At 38.4% G+C, this 21,219-nt stretch overlaps 1 protein-coding gene across 1 annotated transcript in view; it reads left to right on the top strand.

Moving 5' to 3' along the window:
• Positions 1–2,041: 2,041 nt before the first annotated feature.
• ACMSD (aminocarboxymuconate semialdehyde decarboxylase) overlaps positions 2,042–21,219 on the top strand; it is an 80,448-nt gene continuing 61,270 nt past the window's right edge. The window contains exons 1-2 of the mRNA XM_027835727.1: positions 2,042–2,149; positions 12,981–13,025. Coding sequence (XP_027691528.1) covers positions 2,093–2,149; positions 12,981–13,025 — 102 coding nt within the window. The 5' untranslated portion in view covers positions 2,042–2,092. The remainder of the gene's footprint in view (positions 2,150–12,980; positions 13,026–21,219) is intronic.

Here is a 21,219-nt window from a genome sequence, read left to right as displayed (position 1 = left end):
AGCATTCTTGATTTTTAAAAAAAGGTCACAGCTGAATAGAAACTTTAAAATGCAAATACAGAAGTCCAGAGAAACCTAGGAAAGTAAATACATTTGAAAGGGCTAAATGGTGATTAAGTGCTTATATTCTAATGAAGAAGAAGAAAAGGCATTAGCCTTAAGAGAGAGAGGAAATAAAAAGGAGAGAAAAGGAATACACTGGGTGGGGGGGGGGTGGAGTGAAGTTGGAGGAAGAACCTATTTTTTTACATAAAAGGAATGTATGAGAAAAAGAGCATACAAACATAGAAGGGTGGAGCAATAGGTATTTCAAGATCTTAACCCATTTGTATCTAAAATGCACAAAAGAGGCTTACACGTATACACATAAATACCTGTAGTTTGGTATATAAATATGTTAAACTCAACGGTGAAGCAAGCATGGGCAGGGAAAGAGGAGAGAGAGCAGTTATTAGGGGGAGGAAAGTCAGAGAGGAAATAGTCACAAACAAAATCAACTTCACCTTCAGAAGATCATAAAGGGAAAGCTAGAGCTTGTAAAAATCAGAAAGCAGAGTCTGGGCTTGGTGAAGAGAAGAAAGGCAAAGGAATACGAACAGTCCACTTCAGTTACAGATGTCTAGTTTGATAATTACTTCTGTTTCTTTACCCCTTTCTTCTTTGTAAAGAGGAAGAAAAATAAACAAGGTTAGATCGGAGAGAAATATACAACTAAGTCACCTACACAACAGAAGAGGGTAGCAGATGTATTAGAAAGCAGAAACCATCTTGAAAAATAAAGATTCACAGGCACTGAGAACAGAATCTATTATGCTTCAGGAGGATTCAAAAAAGCAGGGGTAGTAATCATAATCTCAGACAGGCAAAACTGAAAAAGGAAATGGTTAAAACAAATAAGCAAACAGGGGCAGCTAGGTGGCGCAGTGGAAAGTGTTCCAGCCCTGGAATCAGGAGGACCTGACTTCAAATGTGATCTCAGACATTTGACACTTACTAGCTGTGTGACCCTGGGCAAGTCACTTAACCCCAATTACCTCACTAAAAAAAAAAAAAAAAGCAAAGAAATTGCATTATGCTTAAAGGTACTGTAGATAATTAAATAATATCAATAGCTAATATATGTGGACCAAATGGCATAGCATCTAAGTATTTAAAGGAAAAATTAATTGAATTATAGGGGAAAATAAGCAGCAAAACTAGAATAATTGGAGACTTGAATGTGCCCTTTTCAGGCTTAAACAAATCTAACAAAAAGACAAATAAGAGAGTAGTATCTGAATAGAATTTTGGAAAAATCTTTCATGATTAACAAATGGGAATAGAAAGAAATATACCTATTTCTCAAAAACTTTGGAGTCAGCTTCAGCTCCTGCCTCTTGGTTAATCTCTACATCAAATCCATCTAATACTTAGTGTTCTAAAACAGAAACTTTTATCCTGCATGCATTAGCCTCCTCTACTGACAAAGATAAAACAGATAGAAAAAAAAAAATGTAGTCCTCCAATAATTGGAAGATCCCCCAAAATGTTTCTAACCTGCTATATTTAAAAAAAAATCCTTTTTAAATCAGTGTGGTACAGTGGAAAGAACACTGGTTCTGGAATCAGAAGACTTGGATTTAAATCCTACCATTGATTCTTGTTTCTTGTGTGACCTTGGGCAAATTACTTAACCTCCCTGAGTCTCAGTTTCCTCATCTGTAAAATAGAGGGACTTGAGCTAGACAACCTCTAAGATCTCTTCTATTTCTATGATCCTAAGCATATTCTTTTCATCCTATTCTAGCCTGAAGCAGCTGAGTATTTTTAACCTGGTGAGGTAAGCCAGAGTTCAGATTTTAACAATTAGCCCAGAGAGAATTGCATTAAGGGTTGCTGACCCACAGCAGATTTGACAAACAGTGAGTACTTTTAACTTGAATGAGACAGCTCCAATGAGATTCCAGCTGAGGAGACTCAAGCTACTGATTGGCTAGGGAGGATAAAAGTCTTTGTAGAAATTCAAGTAACGTGATTAACTCAATGGCCTGCACAGGTATCATTGGACAAAACATCTTCTTTATAACATTTGTCTTCAGTTGAGAGTTTGGAGATGAAAATTGATATCCACAGTCATATTTTGCCTAAAGAATTGCCTGACCTGAAAAAGGTAACTTTCAATGACCTTGCTGAACTCTTATTCCCCTCTGTAATTTCTCTATGTTTTTTTTATAACCCTGTCTCTTTCTGTAGGAATAAGATGTTGAGTTTCCTTAATTTTGCATGATTTAATTGTTATTGATTCTAAATTTGTTTTCCATGCCTCTGAAATTTGTTTTGAGAAACAACTCATGAAGAAATCAGAACTTTACTACTTTTCAAATTGTTATTATCATTATTATTATTATTGCCACATTTCACCCCCTGTGGATCACAAATCTGTCTAGCAGGAGTCAAGCAGCTTTATTTGGTTTGTATCAGATTGTAAATGAACAAACAGATGCACAGGGATGTGTCACAGCCGCAAAATTGAAAATTGGGATTTGCAAATAAATGACCATCGAATTCATTTACGTAATCTTCCCAGAACGTTGAAAGTCTGGCAGTTTTACAAAGTTTGGGTAATGGTTTTTAGAGAGAGGTACACGGGCTTTTCAACTTTTGCCCATGACTTTTGGCAGAACTTCAGATGATAAGATTAGGAACTGAGAGTGGTCTCCCAGATTGTGGAGTCCAACATTTTCATTTTACAGGTGGAAAAAATGAAAGCCTAGAAAGGCTGGTCTGCACCAGGTCAGACAGGAAGAAAGTCATAGAACCAGGATCTGAAACCTGTTTTCTGATTCTTTATACAGAAAACCTAGGTTCAAATCTCAGCTCTTCTTTCTGGGCATTGGTTTTTCCCCATCTGGAAATAAGGGACCTGGATTCAACATCCTCTGAGTCTAAAGTCTTTGCTAACTCTAACTCCTATTCCTGTGTAGTTTGCCTTTCTGTTTGCCTTATGCTTAACAGATTGGTTATGAAGAATAAAGAAGCTACAATCTCAGAAACTAACATAAAGCACATGTCATTTGTAAAATGGGTTTGTAAAAAAGAGTACAACGTGGGGTTTCCTAAAGTCCAAAATTTGCCTTTCCTTTTTTCACAATGGACTTGAGAATGAATGTTCCTTAGTGAAGCCAGGGAAGAGAAGTAGTTTTTTTATTTTTTGTTTGTTTGTTTTAATGAAGTTAAAATAGTTTTCAGCTTAGTTCAAGCTGGGAAAGCCTTTCTCTTTTTAAGATACACTATGCAATCTTCTAGAACTTTTACACCACTGAGAATAGTCTACCTCCTCTAATCCAAGTTAAGAAAAAATAATTAATTAATAAAACTAATTTAAAAATTAATAAAATAAAAAATAATTAGCTCCAAAATATCATTTAAATTTTATTCCAGGCACAAGTGAACTTATTTTTCCCTATCCATGTGCTCTGGAGGATGGATAATCCTAAATTTTCTTTTATATAGTGATACAGGTGAAAACTTAACCTTTTACCTACCTCTGAGAATTAATTATTCAGGAGCACATGGCTCCCTAATACTAGCAGCCAAGAGAATAAAATTATGAAATGACCCCTTTTGAAATGTTGTGGACCAGAACTAGGAAAAGAATATAGAAAACAACTCTAACAACACATGGAGAAAAAGGAAAAAGAAACTGAAAACAATGAAATTATGACCTAGAAGTTTGGCACTAGAGAAGAGATAAGAAAATGTACCTTTCTCTCTTCTTTACAGAAGTGAGTGACTATGAATGTGATACATTGCCTACCAGACTGTGTTGAAGAAATGGTTGGTCTTGCTCAAATGCCTTATTTTTCTCTTTCTTTTTTATTCTTAGTTTCAAATGAATTTGATGTGTAAACAAAACATCTAGTAAAAAAATTTTAAGAAAAGCTACAAACCCTGACTCTTATACATTTCTGTAACCACCATCAATAGAAGTGTTTGAAAGTTGTTTCCTCCCTACCATCTTCCCAGCTAATAATAAAAATCAAACAAAAATAATGTGGCTGTGACATCTCTGCTGAGAACTTTCTCCTTAGCATCCTTTTGCCCCAGTTATGTATTCCTGAAGGATAAGTAGACTCTCTTTGATATTAATGATTTCATCAAATACAAGCACCAAAAGCTCTAAATTCATAAGTTTTTGAGGCAGGAGCAGTTAGGCATATTTGCTTGGGGGATAGTATTCAGTGCATTTAGAACTAGGAAATATTAGTAATTTTATTGGAGCATCACAGTGGGTTTTTTCTTTTTTCCTTGAATAGCTTTAGATACTAGGAAGATCTGGTTTGATTCATACAAAACACCAAGAACAATAAGCAGTGAATTCAGTTCTCTCTAGGGGAGTCCAGTGCCACCAAATTCCAAAGCTAGAGTCTAGATACCAGACTTTTCATGCAAGGTTTAAGACCTTTCATGTTGCAGGGACCTACCCATTGGGAAGTAAATTCTAAGAACTCCCAACAACAGCTCCCTCTCATTATCCTGCCCTGAAATATCACACGGGTGAGACTCCCTGAAATGGTCCACAAGATCTGTCATTGTTGATTGCGACCCAAATGTAGAGAGCCAGAAGAACGCTTACTTAGAATCTGCAACATTTCAGAAGCGGAAAGAGGATAAGAAAATCCCAGGCCCCATATTGCTCAGGTCAGGGAGCTGATGGCAGTGATTTTAAGTACCAACCCTCATTTGAGGAGAAGGGAGAAGGGTCAAAGACTCTCAAGAACAGGGCCCAGAAGTAGGAGTTGTGCCAATTTATCATTTAAGAAGGTACTGAAATGGCCCCTGCCTCCAAATTTCTCCCCAATAATACTGACAAAGCTTTGCTTTGTACCTGCCTGAAATTCTTTATGTTAAAGAGCCATTTACTAAGGATATTTTTAAATGCTCTGAGAAGAAAACATAATCCATTTTAAGAACCTGATAATACTTAACAGTCATTCACATCTTAGTATGGATGAATTTACTCTGCTTGCTTTCCTCCTAACCTTTAGCTGAGGTTGTACACTGAGGGAATAAGACTTTTTATGGGAGGAGATGCTATGTGCTATACAAAGTGTACATGTATGCTTCATAAATAATGGAAAGGGGAAAAAAATCCTAGACACATCAGGAATCTATGGTCTTAGTCCAGGCTCGTCCACTAACTCAAGGTGTGACCTTTGCCAAGTCATCATAATCATTATCATCGCAATTATAATAGTTAGCATTACATAGAGCTTGCCATGTGCCAAGCGCTGTGCTAAACACTTTACAATTATTCTCTCAGCTGATCCCCACGACAACCTTGGGAAGTAGATGCTATTATTATTCCCATTTTATAGATGAGAAAACTGAGGCAAACAGAGGTTAAGTGACTTGCCCAGAGTCCCACAGCTAGTGTCTTTACCTCCTCTGATCTGTAAAATGATGCATGGGAACTTTATTAGATATAAGTTCTTTGTAGTTTTAAAGCTTTATGATTCTAGGGAAGAAAATCATTTTGGAACAAGAATACAGGAAGGAATGGAAAGTAAGCCTGAGTCAGATAATTTAGTAAAGGACTTTGAACAACTGACTGGTAGCATGAGGACACTGGGTAACTATAGGGCAGTGCGGAAAACAGATTTTACCTCATTGATAAGTAGCCAGGGCCAAGTCTTCCAGGATACTCAGGTGGGAGACTGTGGAGGTGTGACTTTGCTGATTTTCTTAAAAGAGCCAGTGCCAGGATATCAAATGTAAGAATAAGAAGACAGTCAAATATGGCAGAATAAGTGAATGAAGACAACTAACTAGGCAATTCTGCTTCTCCTAATCCTAAAAAACACTAATTGAGGCATTCTGGAGTAGTGGATAGGGCAGTGGACTTGGAGTCAGGAAGACCTGGAGTCAGTTCCTTCCTTAAACACTTATTAACTGTGTGACCTTGGACCAGTCATTTAAGCTCTGCATACCTTAGTTTGCTCAGCTGAGAAATGAAGGGTTGGAGTCAATAGCCTATAAGCTCTCTTTCTGCTTTAAATCTATGATTCTGTGAGCTACTTTCTCTGATTCTAGTCAATGGGAGCAGTTACTGAATGAGTTATAAGATATGCTAATCCATCTTATGCACCCAATTCTTCATAACTCCCAGAAACTCAGGGCTAAACGCAGTCTATAACTACCCCCACTCCCCTCACTACTTTATAAACCACCCTGTTTAACCTTGTGGGTTGGCAGCTAATTAAATAGCAACATTTAAATTCATTCAATATTTACACTGTGTTGGGAACTATGAGGGAAATAAAGATCAGTTTTTACCCTCAAGGAATTTATATTCTAGTAGGGAAGACAAGACAAGTAAGTACATAAGTAAAATTGGGCAAATGGGGCAAGTGCCATAAGAGAGTTATCAACAATATGCTAAGGGAAAACAGAGCCTGAATTGGATTTTTAAGAGGAGGGACAGCCTGGTATAGTAGATAGGCTGTTGGACACAGAGTCAGGAAGTCCTGGAGTCATATTCTGTGCTTATCATTATAATCATAGACAAGTCACTTAAACTCTGTGAGCCTCAAGACTATAAGTCACCGACTTATGTAACCAGAAGAGATTTTATTTTGGGGGAACTTATTCCCATAAGCTGATGGGGGCAGAGTAAATGGAGAGAAAGTCACAACTATATACCTGGAATATAATACATGCAATACTGACCTCATGTCCAGCTTTTCCCTGTTCCCTTTCAATCATGACACCAAATGGCATTGGATGACTAGCTGCTTTCATGTCCACTGCCTCTGTTGATGAGCACCCCATACTAGTGAAGAAAGAAGTAGAAGGAAAAGAATTTGAACCTAGGTAACCTGACTGCAAAATCAGTAGGCCTTCCATTTGCTCATCATCACACATCATCTGTGTATATTAGACCTGTTTAGAATCCAGACTTTTTTTTCCTTTTTCCCCACTTTCACCCACACCCTAAAGATGGCTACCATGACACAAATATGTGTGTGTGTATGTGTGTGTATAAAATCATTATATGCATACTTCTATTTATCAATTCTTTCTCTGGATGCAAACAGAAATTTACATGATAACTTTATTATATATTTAAAAGGAAAAGCAAGTCATCCGTAATAATTTGCAGTTTCATGTACTATCATCTTATTTTATTTTACTATGTTATGGAAATGCTTATTTTATTCCATAAATTAAAATTTTAATAAACAAAAATTTTAAAAAAAGAATCCATATCTTCTGTTAGTCTAGTCCTCTTTGTACCATGAAAATATATCCTATAATGTTCTCCTGAATGTCTTCTATGTCAGTCCACAAAGAGTTTTTCTTTTTATTTTTTTTTTACACTTAGGCAGTTGGGGTTAAGTGACTTGCCCAGGGTCACACAGCTAGTAAGTGTCAAGTGTTTGGTCTGAGGCTGGATTTGAGCTCAGGTACTCCTGACTTCAGGGCTGGTGCTCTATCCACTGAGTTACCTAGCTGCCCCAACAAAGACTTACTTCTGTTGGATTTCCAAGCAATGGACCAAAGCATCAAACTATTCTATAACAGTTTTCTAATTATGAGCACAGATATCAATAACAAATTCAATGACTGGGCACATAGCCAGAAACTCAGTTACATTAAATGTATATGCAAACTTGGGTCAATGGAACACATAAAGATGCCAGAGACACAAATAAATTTGATATCATGCTTTCCTCCTTCAAGGAGACTAAAGAGGTTATGGTGTAAAGCATATTAGGTGTAACATTAAAGGTTTTCCATTATTTTTAAAATATTTCTTGAAGTATAAAATGCAACTGCATCTCTTTCATCTGCTTCTCTTACCATTTCTTTCTTTTTCTTTTCCATTTTTCTTTGCAAACTTCTTAATAAAGGCATTAAAAGAATAATCTGGTTTTAGGTATCATTTTAGAGCCTCAGGCCTCATTGAAAGAATCAATGCCTCTTTTAAGCCCATCTTTGCTTTTTAAATATTAATAGGCAAACCAAGGTGACCTTCACTTTGTAGCTGAAGGGAGGAAAGGGGGCAGGCAGAATCAACAGGGCACTGGCTAATCATTAGCTGATTGCAAATGAGGAGGATCAAAGAAACAGTTAGGATGTACTTTTCATCTTTTCTGGAAAATTGTGTTGTTGGTCCTAGTGGTTATTGCTGAGACTTTGGGAAATATCCCAGATGAGGAGACACAGATTTCACAGGACTGCATTTGGGATATTACAAATTCACTAAGGTCCATCTTCACCAAAAATAAAGATTCTGACAGAAAAAAAATAGTAATAATGAGAATTGTGTGTGATATTTGGTGCTATGGAAAATTTTGGAATGGGAGGCAGAAGTTGGGTTCAAATCTTAGCACTGCCACTTACCACCCCTCTAACATTGGGCAAGTCACTTAACCTTTCTAGGCCTCAATTTCCTTGTTTGTCAAATGAGAGTAACTTCCATAATCCCCAGTAACTCTACACCCATGATCCTAGGATTCACAAAGTAATTATATAGAAGACAACCTCAGCATGTAAGAGTCCCCTCCTCTAATAAGCTCAAAGGAAATCAAGCAAATCTAATTATGTGGTTTCAAGTTCATATATATATATACACACACACACATACATACATATATGTACACACATATATACATATATATTCTCATCTACTAAATACTAACTAACTGTTAATTAATAATTATTATCTTTTGCTACTTTCAGTTTTTTGGGAGAAACCATAATAAACATATCATGATTTTATGTAACACCATACATGAAAGTTTGATTTTCACAAAGAAAATAAATTAGGGGTTATTATTAAAAAGAATTCATTATAAATGTCCTTGGAATTCAGGCTCTTCCTCTTATTTGCTATGTGGCTTTTGCAGTGCCTCTAGGAATTTTTGCATATAGAGAAAAGAGTACAAAGTATGCCATCACTTGAGGTATTGGGGGCAGAAAATTGCAGCTCTGCCTAGCCATAGTTTCCTATATCAATTATCTTGCAAACTAGCCATTGAGCTGTTGTTTCTATGGTTTTTTGAATGTTTTCAGTACCCTCTAAATTTAGTGCTCTGGGACAAAGCCCCAGTCATTCTGCCTTGGTTATATCTCTGAACCTTGAAAAAGTCATCCCTCTGAGCCTCAGTTTCCTCATCTATAAAAAAGGAAATAGTAATACTTGTGTCACATATATCACAGGGTTGCTGTGAAGAAAGTTCTTTGTAAACTTTAAAAAAACTCCATAAATGTAAGCTACAACTATTTAAGTGGTTGAGTTCTCAAAAAATATGATTCAATTTATGAAAAATTAATGTACATGTAACTATTTCAGTAATATAGCTGTTGAGGTTTAGGGGTTTAGGAGTGCTGGGACCGCAATATCACGACACATGGGTCTTGCCCAAATGAATCCGACTCAAGTCTTCTTTCAGCCAAAGACAAGGTTTATTAGAACACCTGCCACATTGACCAGACTCTTAAGGAGTCTGAACATTAGAAAGCTATTAACTAGATTATAAGAATCTGAGCATTTGGCTAGATTGGAAGAATCTGAGCACCTTAATGGAGACATGATGGACCTTATATACAGAAAGACTATGGGAGGAATCTAGGAGTGGCCAAGTAGTCTGTGAGATAATAGAACTCCAGGGACCTGGAACAGTGGCCAAGGGAGAATTGCAGCCTAGATAGAATTAAGGGTGGGAAGTGGCCTGGGATCATAGGGAGGTAGGGTAACAGAATTGGGAGATTAGAGATTGGGCTCAGTCACAATGAAAAGCCAGTTGATGGGATTATAGCCTCAGGCAAACGCCAGAGATTTGGACATGTGGGAAAGTCCAGGGTTTTTCCTTTTTGGGGTCTAGATCCCATCCTCATCAGATAGAGCATTTGTCACTACTCATGTACTTAATAAATGTGAGAGGCAGGATTCTAACCCAAGTGTCTCTTGATTTCAGATCAAGTACTAAATGGGTTATAAGTGTGGGAGATGAAAGTTCAGTTGTGAGAGGGGAAAGAATGAAAGATTTGGAATAGCCATTGAGTAGAATGAGATAAAGTCAGGCAGAGTTCATTTGGGACAGCTAAGTGGCACAGTGGATAGAGTGCTGGGCCTGGAGATAGGAAGCCTCATCTTCATGAGTTCAAATAAGGCCTCAGAAACTTACTAGCTGTATAACCCTGAACAGGTCACTTAACCCTGTTTGTCTCATTGCTTCATCTGTAAAATGATTTGGAGAAGGAAATGGCAAACTACTTCAGTATTTTTGCCAAGAAAACCAAATAGGGTAGCAAAGAGTCAGACACAACTGAAAAAATGACTGGACAAGAACAACAAAGGTTCATTTAAAGAATTGCAGAGAATTATCAAGGACCCAGTTGAGGTTAGGTACATTGTACTTGTAGTGGGTAAATCAAGTTCAATTACTCTATCTTTTCCAATGACACGCAACAGCCCTGAAGAAATAATGAAGAAATCATATGTAGGAGTCACCTAGGAATAAGGATTCACAGGCCAAGAATGGTGGAGAGTCAGGGGACACAAGGGATTCTGAGACAGTAGCTACTGAAACTCATTCTTATCAGGCTGCATGCACTCTGGACCTTCTCTACCATGCCCTTCCCCCTTTTATGTGTTCTCTTCCCCCATTAGAATGTAATATACTTTCTGCTTGTATTTATATCCCCTGGGCTTAGCACAGTGCCTAGCACATAGTAAGCACCCAATAAATGCTTGTTGACTGACTAAAACTTTAAAATTCCATACCATTGGATCAAAGCTGGGCATGGAGTCAAGTTAATGAATGAAAACGCATTAAGCACGAAGTGTATAAAAGTTCATCAAGAGACTGAAGGCAATGAAAAGTGTAAAGCATACATTTACTGAGAGACAATGTTGACTTTTAGGGATTCAGGGGTACTAGGACCCCAAAATCACAATATGCGGGTCCTGCCCAAAAGAATTCTACCCAAGTTTTCTTTCAGCCAAAGACAAGGTTTAGTAGAACATTCATCATATTGAGCAGACTCTTAAGGAGTCTGAACATTAGCGAGCTATTGGCTGTAAAAATCTGAGCAGTGGCTAGATTATAAGAATCTGAACATCTTAATGGAGACAAGATGGACCTTATATACAGAAAGATTATGGGAGAGATCTAGGAGTGGCCAAGTAGTCTATGAGGTAATAGAACTCCAGGGACCTGGACCAAGTGGCCAAGGGAAAATGCAGATTAGATAGGATTAAGGGTGGGAAGTGGCCTGGAGCCAAAGAGAGGTAAGACAATGGAGGGCTAGGCTAGTTAAGGGTAACAGAGAATTGGGAGATTGGGTATAGCCACAATGAAAGGCCAGTTGATGGGATTATAGTCACAGGTGAATGCCAGAGATTTGGCCATGTGGGAAAGTCCAGGGATTTTCTTTTTTGGGGTCTAGAGCCCATCCTCATCAACAAGAGAGGGGCGATGTATAGAAGGCTGTAGTCAGCATCAAATCTTAAATTTCCAGATCTTGAAGATGGCACAATCTGAGAGATGCTAAGATTTTAGATGGTATTCTGTTGGTATTTGGCTGAAATGGGGTAAAGAAGGTAGCTGAAATTTAGGAAGTTAAGGAATCATGACAGGTCAGAGCTCTTTTTGGAAGGATTATCAACATGAATAATGAAAACCTTGAGGATCCTAGGTTAAGAGGTATAAATGACCTTAGAAGTTATCTAGTCCAACTCCTTCATTTTTTTCAGATGAGGAAACTGAGGCCTAGAAATGAAATTACTTGTCCAAGGTCACATAGGAAATAAGTAGCAGAACCAGGATTCATACTCAGGTCCTCTGACTCCATATTCAGTGTTCTTTCTACTGTACCACACTGCTTCCCATTATAGGAGATGCTGATGCAAAGAGAAGGGCCTTGGACCAACTTCTAAAGTTGTTGAAATAGTTTCAATGATGGCCAAGGGGTTGATAAACAATAGCAACAACGATGGAGAGAAATCTGTGCAAGCAGCATGCATGATCCTTGAAAAGCAATTACTGCCATTTAAGGATATGCTGACCCTTCCTCCTGCCCCCCCAAACCCTGGTTCTATGACTCCCAATCCAGTATTCTTTCCACTGTTCCATGCTACCTGTCCAAGGAAGCCTTAGGAATGGCAAGACAATACACTGTCATTCTACATTCTGAATTATAGAGCAGAAAGTGAATTTTTTGAAAGTGTAACATCACCTGGTTTCACTAGAAACTCAGGGGACTGAGATGAAATCTGAAATAGGGATCAGAGCCGGAAGGATCTTTAGAGATCAGCTATTCTAATCCCTTAATTTCACAGATGAGAAAACTGAAGCCCAGAGAGAAGAAACAATTTTCCCAAGGTCAAACAGGTAGAAATGGGCAGAGCTGGGACTTAAAACCTGGGCTCCTAGAATCAGGCCCACACACAAAGCATATCCCCTTACACATCCTTACATCTTTGTTTATCAAGCAGTTTCCATCAGCCCAACAGTGAGCCAATATGGTTCACTACAAAATATAACCAGTCATGAACTCTAAAAAGAGGAGGAAATGATGTTACAAAAGAATTTATGAGAGGAAGAGAAAATGGGTTGGCCACACGGGGAGGGAGAGGATGACAGGAGCACAGCCAGAATCTTCCACTGGTATTCTTGTGATGTCAAGAGAGAAGAAGAAAGCACATTGTGAGGACTTCTATGTCAATCTTATAGGAGGATGAAGACTAGAGTGCACAGGATGGACAGGTGTGGATTAATTGTGTTGGAAGGAACTTCTGGATTGATGAGATCAGATCTATTTGTGTATTTTAGTTAATTTCTATTTGAGTGTTTAGTTCATGTCATATTCACTGTGATTTGTTTTCAGGAATTTAAGTACCATGTTCCCTGAATTGAATGTTTCTATGAACTATAGCTTTGTTTCCATTTCTACTCTTTGAGAATTTAATTGTGCTTTTCTACCCTCCACAGAGATATGGCTACGGAGGATGGGTGCAGCTCCATCACGACAGCAAGGTTGGTGCCATTCTTCTCATCAGGTTTTCTGGACCTCCTAGTCCCCTACAAGCAACCAATGCAGCATAGAACCTACAAAAACATGTGTGATGCCTAAGGAGGGCCTCCAGACAGCTGAGTTCCTTTGTCTCCCTGATTAACTTTGCATTCGCCTAGAGATTGGAAGGGAGATTTCTCAGGGTTATTAGGAAAAATGGTTACCTTCAAAGAGTGGCATTTTAAAAGATGAAACTGTAGTTTGAGATGCCATTAAAAAAAAACATTTTTTGCCCTGGAACCAATTTGGGCATTTATTATTCTGCCATTAGGAACTGACCTAGTCATCACCACAGGTTATTGCTGTGTATTAAGGTAGGCTAAATAAATAGAGCATTTTGGATTCCAGTACAAGTTAGAGAAATTAAACATCAGAGGCAAAGGAGAGAAGCCTTCACTGGGGCCAGGGCTTGAAAACAGTAGAAAGCAAGGAAGAAGAAGGAGCCTCCAGGCAATCCAGTTTGCAAATAATTAGGCCCAAGGGTGAGCTAGAAATCTGGCCCGGGGAAGCACTGTATCCCCTAACTTTATTCACAGAGTAATAATGAGACATCATTAACACTGCAGAAGCCTGCTTAGCATTTCATCCTCATCTTCCTGTTTTCTGAATCCTATTTATAAAGTGTCCCTGTATGCTTTGTGCACAGCACATAGCATAAATAGGATACAGCGAAAAGCAAGCATTATCCCTCGCTTTCTAGAGTCCACAACCTGAAGTAGCTGGTTGTTTTATTAAAGGTAAAGTACTACACAGATGGAGATGCTTTAAGGCTACCAGGTGGCCCAAATCTTAGGCACTTAATGCCTGATTTTTATCCCACTGTTTTAATTTTACATTTGACTCTAGAACAGAATCTAACTGCTCTGGAAATCCATCTATTACAGATATGTCAATCCATAAATATTTAGTTTGTACCCAAATGTAGGGAATAATGTCAATTTTTAATAAGTGACACCATCTTACAAAGGAAATTGTGGTGTTTGTAGAGGGCACTGTATCAATGATGATACAAGCATACCATTTGAAGTGTTACCTAGAGCACTGTTATTTTTACAAAAACCTTATTATTGCATTATAATCAAACTCCTCAGTAGCATCACTTGGCCAATTGCCCAAGACACAAATCAAATAAAATCTCAGAATGTTAGAGTTCAAAGTGATGCTGGCAATCATCTCGTCCAACCCTATCATTTTATGAATGAAAAAAGTGAAGCCAAAGCCTATATAAAACATAGACAAGATAGTGTGGATTGGGGTTGGAGATATAGATGGAGGATATCAGAAAAGATGCATCTAGGAGGTACCACTTAAGCTGAACTCTGAAGGAAGTTAGGAATTCTAAGAGATAGAAGTGAGGAAGGAAGGCACTCCAGGCATAGGGAACAGACTACAAAAGGTGCAGAGATAGAAAATAACAAGTGTGTATGCTATGATTAATAGCAAGATGGCCAGTTTAGAGGACATAAAGGAGAGCAAAGCAAAATAGCCTGGAAAATTGGGCCAGGACCAGGGGTGTAAATGCCAAAGAGTGAAGTGTTTGTTTTATCCTAGAGGTAATAAGCAACCAAACACATGCCATGATCACGTTCTTCACAGCCCCTAAAACATTTAATGACCTCATGAGATCATTAAAAGTAAACCTCTCATAAGTCATTTGGAGATTCAGATTTCGTAAATAGCTACTAATATTGAAGAACTGTGCGGGGCAGCTAGGTGGCGCAGTGGATAGAGCACTGGTCCTGAAATCTGGAGGACCTGAGTTCAAATCCAGCCTCAGAACAAACACTTGACGTGTACTAGCTGTGTGACCTTGGGCAAATCACTTAACCCCGATCGCCTCACTTAAAAAAAAAAAAAGAACTGTGCCACCTGTCTCCACTTTGTAATATGAAGGATTGGTTGGATAACATGTTTCAGAGCCACCTTGTCTCTTGAGGTCAAGATGGGGTGCTCCAATGGTGCCTCTAATACTAATGATGTCCATAACACACAAGACACAGAGCTCTCTGGTCAATATAATACACGCTGCTCACCCCACCCCACTGATACAGGTATAGAGGATCAACAACTAGGAATGGCAATTGTGCATGGGAATTATTCACAGATGATTAAATGAAAGGAAGAAAACAAGTAATTATGAAGTGCCTACTTTGTTAAGCACTTCATAAATATCTCATTTAATTTTCCTAATAACCCTGGGAGGTAAGTGCTATTATTATCCTCATTTTATACTTGAGGAAACTGGGACAGACCTAGGTTAAGTGACTTGCCTATGGTCACATAACTAGTAAGTGTCTCAGGTGGGATTTGAATTCAGGTCTTATTGACGCCAGGCCTAGTGCTGTATTCACTATACCATCTAGCTGCCTCAAGTGCCAAGCCAGGCATAAGTATTCTGAGAGCCTGAGCCGTGGCTCCTCTCTGTATTGTTTCTTATATCTGGTTCCTATTCTTTCCCTCTATCTTCTTAGTTTGACATTGACTCAACCCTTTGATTTCTTTGATTTGGATTCTATATCTGGATTCCAGGTCCCAGTTTCTGTTCATGCTCTCTAGATCACCCTCTCTAAACTTAGCTAAGCTGGTCCTCAGGCAACAGATGTCATTGGGTCCGTATTTAAAGCTTTCCCGGATGGAAGAGACCAGTCATAAACTGTACTTGGCTAGAATTGCCTTTGGGAAGCAAGGGATACTTTCATATCATAATAAGTCACTCTAGGAAGATTTTGATGGAAGGCCAGAGGACAAATCAAGTTAACAAGCATTTATTATGCACCTGCTATGTGCCAGGCACTATTCAATCATCAGGGTGACTGGGCTTTATTAGGATTATAAAGCAATAAATTTAGAGCTGGAAGTAACCTTACAGACCATCAAGTTCAAAACCTTTATGGATGAGTAAACGGATACCATAAGAGTTTTTTTGTTGGCAATTGGGGTTAATTGACTTACCGAGGGTCACACAGCTAGTAAGTATCAAGTGTTTGGTCTGAGGCCAGATTTGAACTCAGGTCCTCCTGACTTCAGGGCCAGTGCTCTATCCACTGCACCACCTAGCTGCCCTATACCATAAGAATTTTAAGATTTGCCCAAGGTCACACAGCCAATAAGTGTCTAAAGCAGGATTTAAACTCAGGGCTACCCTGGACCAGCACTCTATCTACTGTACCACCTGGTTATCTATCATGGAACTCTGGAAATCATTGCAGTTATGGTTACATGAGCTATAGAAACACAAAAGTAAATAAAAATACTAAAGAGTTCAGTAAGAATGATATCGCTATACTGTGCCACAGCATCCTCTCACCCTTAATATATGCACATAGCTCCCCTTCCCCTCTGGCTGATAAAATCTTTTACAGTAAAGAGGTAAGGCCTCATCTCCCCTCCTTTTTTTTTTTTTTTTTGCAAGATCATCTCTATGTTATGCTAATGGCTGTAAAAATGCAATATAACTCTACTCAAGCATTTGCAGTGGCCAGAAAAAGGACAATTTCAGAGTTGGAAGGGACTTCAATGGCCAACTAGTCCAATCCATATCTCAAATAGAATTTCCTCTACAACATACTTGACAAATGGTCATCCAGCTTTAAAGATAGATAGATAGATAGATAGATAGATAGATAGATAGATAGATAAGGATCTATGGATAGATAGCACCAAGGATCTGTGGATAGATAGCACCTTTATTAAGTACTTATACTCTGCACCAAGCATTGTGCTAAGTGGCTGAAGATACCAAAACAAGAAAACAAAACAGTCCCTACCCTCAAAGTGCTTACATTCCAAAAGAGGAAAACAACACATGAAGAGGATCTGAAAAAATGAAGACTACAGTGATGGAGGGCAAGGCAATTGTTGGGGAGGTAGGGAAGACCAGAACATCATGGCTGGGGCTCCTATTAATATAAGAGAGTTTTTTCTTACCTAAAGCCTAAATTTGCCTCTTTGTAATTTTCATCCATTCGTTGCTCCTCCATATGCCCCCTAGGGCCCAAGAGAACAAATCTAATCTCTCATATGATAGACCAATCTGTACTTGAAATCAGTTTTCATGTCCCCCCTGAACTGAAATCAGGTCATTCACCATTCTAGTTGCCCTGCTCTTCCCTAGTTGCCTCACCAGCTGTCCTTCCCAACCTGTGCTGCCAAGAATGTCCATAATACTGCTAAGCAATTGGGAAATTTAATAAATGGTGACAATTATTGCTAAAGAAAACTATCAGCAATCTGAGTAGCAGAGTGGCATAATCAATAAACTATTGTACTTGAAGATAGAAAGATCTGGGTTCAAATCCCACCTCCGATGCTTATTAGCTTCATGACCATGGGCAAATCATTTAGCCTTTCTGTGCCACAGGAAACACTCTAAAATTGTAAGTTATTTAAGGAGTTGTGATTGGTTTGGGGGAGAGAGCTTGCAATTGATGGTCCACATCAATGGATCCTTGATAAAATGGAAAGTCAGAGATATGTATATACAACTTTGTTCAAATGGGAACATAAAGTAAAAGTAAAGTAAAATTATCTACAAAAAAAAACCAAAAACTTGAACTTAGAAAATAAGAAACCTAACTTCAATAGACCAGTCTAAGAAGGAGAAATCAAATAAGTCATTAACAAGCTTTTCTGCAAATGGCACCAGGACCATACTGTTCCATCAGTGAATTCTTCCAAATCTGCAAATAACTTGTGATCTCTATATTCCTAGACTTTCTAAACATAATAAAAATGGCATGCTGATTCAACACTTTTAGGAGGCAAATGTGGTTTTACCCCAAGAAGTTGACTCATGAGCAATGTAACAATTATGATACCACTCTCCTCCCACCTTCCTCAAGTAAACAGGAATAATAAAATTTGGGATTTTTCATTTATAAGATGTTTTCATTCTTCTATATTCATTTGGTAAAACTGAAATCTTCTGGGACAGCTGGTCTCAATGCCTAATTTAGCAGAGATTTGAGCTTCCCAAAAGATCTTCCTGAAACATTTTACAATTGTGTTTTTCTCTCTGTTTCCCTTCTCAATCTTTAATCCTTGAATAGTCCTAGAACAGCTCCAGTGACATTTTGTTTAGTATTGTAGAGCTTTATAAAGATTTCAAAGAGCAATTCATTTCTGCTTTGATTGGTATATATAGGAAGCAGGCAAATCCTCGATTCATACTGCCTTTGGTGCACTGGGACATTGGCCAGTGAAAACATGAGAATGTTTCAAGGGCCATACACGACACAGGTGGACTAAAACAAAAACCATTCCACATCTGTGGGTCATTCTCATCAACAGACATTTATTGAAGGCCTACTATACTCTGAGCATTCAACATACAAAGCCAAAGACAGTCCCTCTTTTCAATGACCTTACAGTCTAGTTGGAAAGTTAGGGCATGTACAAAAATTAAAACGGTGCCTAGCACACAGTATGCACTTAATAAATGCTTGTGGATTAAATAGTGAATAAAAATACATACTATGTAAATTGATTATTCTTTTTACCTAGGTGCTAAGGTCAGTTGTTTCTTCACATTTGGCATCTAAGCCTAACTAGTAGGGATGAGAGGTAGAGCAATAAAAGAAAGAAGATGGATGCTTTTGGAGAGGAGGCTGAAAGTGAGCTTTAAACTAACCCCTAAAATTCCCTCAAAGTATCATATTAAAACTAGAAGGGATCTTAAGGACCATCTGGTCAAACCCCTCCATTTAAAAGGGAAGAAAACTGAAACACAGAGGGGGAAATCACTTGCTCAAGGTCACTGTCAAATAAATCCAAATCTCATAGACTTGAAGACTGTGAGGACCAAAAGGGAATTAGAGATCCTCTTGTCCAAACCTTTCATTTTACAAAATAAAAAAGAAAGATGCAGAGTTAGTGTAGAAGCAGTGATTAGAATCCTTTTCTCTCTTGTCTTCCAACCAAGCTATTTAAATCTGAGGGGCAGCTAGGTAATGCAGTAGATAGATTACCAAGTCTGGAAAGATTCATCTTCCTGAATTCAAATCTGGCCTCAGACAATTACTAGCTGTGTGACCCAGGCAAGTCACTTAACCCTGTTTGCCTCAGTTTCCTCATTTGTAAAAGTGAGCTGGAGAAAGAAATAGCAAACCACTCTAGTATCTTTGCCAAGAAAACCCCAAATGGTGTCATGAAGAGTTAGACAAGACTGAAACTACTCAACAACAAATTTAAATCTGACTTCCCTCAGGAACAGGAGAGTTGGTCAGAGTAGCAGCTGCCTTCCAGGGCTTCAGTCTCTGATCTCATGACAAAGAGCTAATTAGGAGGTTGACTCTTCAGACCTTCCACATGCACCTTATGCCCCAAATTCACCTCACCTAAGGTCTTCTACTCCTCAGGAATTTTTAAGTAGTGTAGTACAACAATGCTTTAAGAGGGAAAAAAGTCATAGTGATGAAAGAAGCAGCCTTGCTTCTCTTATCTTGCCATTCAAATGAATGGCCCCCTTGCCATAGACCAGTTCTGCTGGTACCCTGGATGTCTTTGAGTTGAACAGTGTTGTGAGGTGGCGCGTTGACAGTGAGATGATGAACCTCCAACACCAGGGTCAGGCCTCTCTTCTCATTCTTGAGCTTGGATATCACCATATCTAGTACTCTCCCTGAAGAACCCTGAAAGGTCATTAAGATGGAAACTCAACTGGAGTATACTCCTGTCTCCACTGTCATTATCCTATCACAGGCTCCACAAAGTCACAGCTCCACCCATTCCTCAATTCAAGGATCTGCCACAGCCCTCTAACTTAGAAGAATACAATCTCTTGTCTTCAACTCTTTAAAAATCTCCTTCTTTGGGACAAATTTCCCACCCTTGGACAAATCCCCCCCCCACACACACACATACACCTCATAGGTTTATCCTAGTTATGACCCATGTAAGAAGATAAAGTAGAAGTAGGTAGGGGTCATAAAGTCAATAATAGAAATTTGGGTTTTATTCATATAAACAATACGATAAAAATGGTATTTAAAAGAGATTAATCTGTTTCTCTAGGACTGACTAGCGTGGGGAAATACTGAAGGTAGGAAAATTAGCTAGAGGACCAGATTCAATTAAGCATGATGTGATAAGGGCCTAGACTAAGTGTTGGGAATAGGAAGGGCAGGTAAATATGAAAGACTATAAAAGAATTGAAATGACTTGTTAACTGTTGAAAATTTAACAAATATTAATTAAGTGCTTTCTATGTAAAGAATACAGTGTTAAAGCCTGAGAGAGATACAAAGTTTAGACGAAACACTATCCCTTCCCTGAAAAGGTTTACAACTTAGTAGGGGGCTGTAATTCATATATGAATGACTGTAATACAAAAGAGTATGTGTTAAATGCATTAAAGATGCAAATAAAATGCTATGTCAGGTAAAGGTTTAAGTAATGCTAACAGGGAGTACAAAGGAAACTTTTATACAGGTGGCATTTGAGTTGGCTTTTAAAGGATGATAGGAATTCAGCAGGTACAGATGGGAAGGGAGGCAACTTTTACACACAGGAAATAATATGAGCAAATGCATGGAAGTGGGAAAGCTTCGGAGAGTCAAAGGTTTGAATAAAGTACAGAGTATGTGGAAAAGGGTACTACCAGATAAGGCCAAACCAACAGGATAAAATCAAGTTGTGGAAAGTCTTTAATGCCAGGACAATGAAATTTGAACTTGATCTAATTTACTTAATAGGCAATAGGGATTCATTGAAGAGTCATGAGCTAAGAACCATCATATGCGTAAGGACAATTATGCATAAGGAAGTTTACACATAAGGAAGATTAATCTAACATCAATGTGAGGGTTGGAATGAACAAACTGGATGTGGGAAGAAGAGAAAGGGACAAGAAGAAGGAAGTAAAGGGAGTGGGAGAGGGAAGAGTTGAGAATGAATCTGCTTTTGAACCTGCTTGACTGGAATAATTATTTTCTTTGTTAGAAATAAGGAAGTCCAGAGAAGGTACTAGATGGTTCAACCTTTGTGGGGGGGTGGGGGGGAATTATGAGTTCTGTTTTGGACGTGAAGAATTTTAGGTGATGACAAGACATTCAGGTGGATGTATCCAAAAGGCAGTTAGAGATTTGTGAAAGTCTCCTAAGAAAGAGAGTCTCAGAAAGGTGGCTAATTCCTGATTTCAGTCATTTCTCCTTCTTCAGT

The sequence above is a fragment of the Vombatus ursinus genome, unplaced genomic scaffold, assembly GCF_900497805.2.
Source record: "Vombatus ursinus unplaced genomic scaffold, bare-nosed wombat genome assembly UNPS02014816.1, whole genome shotgun sequence".
In the NCBI taxonomy this organism is placed as follows: domain Eukaryota; kingdom Metazoa; phylum Chordata; class Mammalia; order Diprotodontia; family Vombatidae; genus Vombatus; species Vombatus ursinus.
Note: the sequence above shows the minus strand (reverse complement) of the source record. Positions and strands in the feature narration are given on the sequence as shown.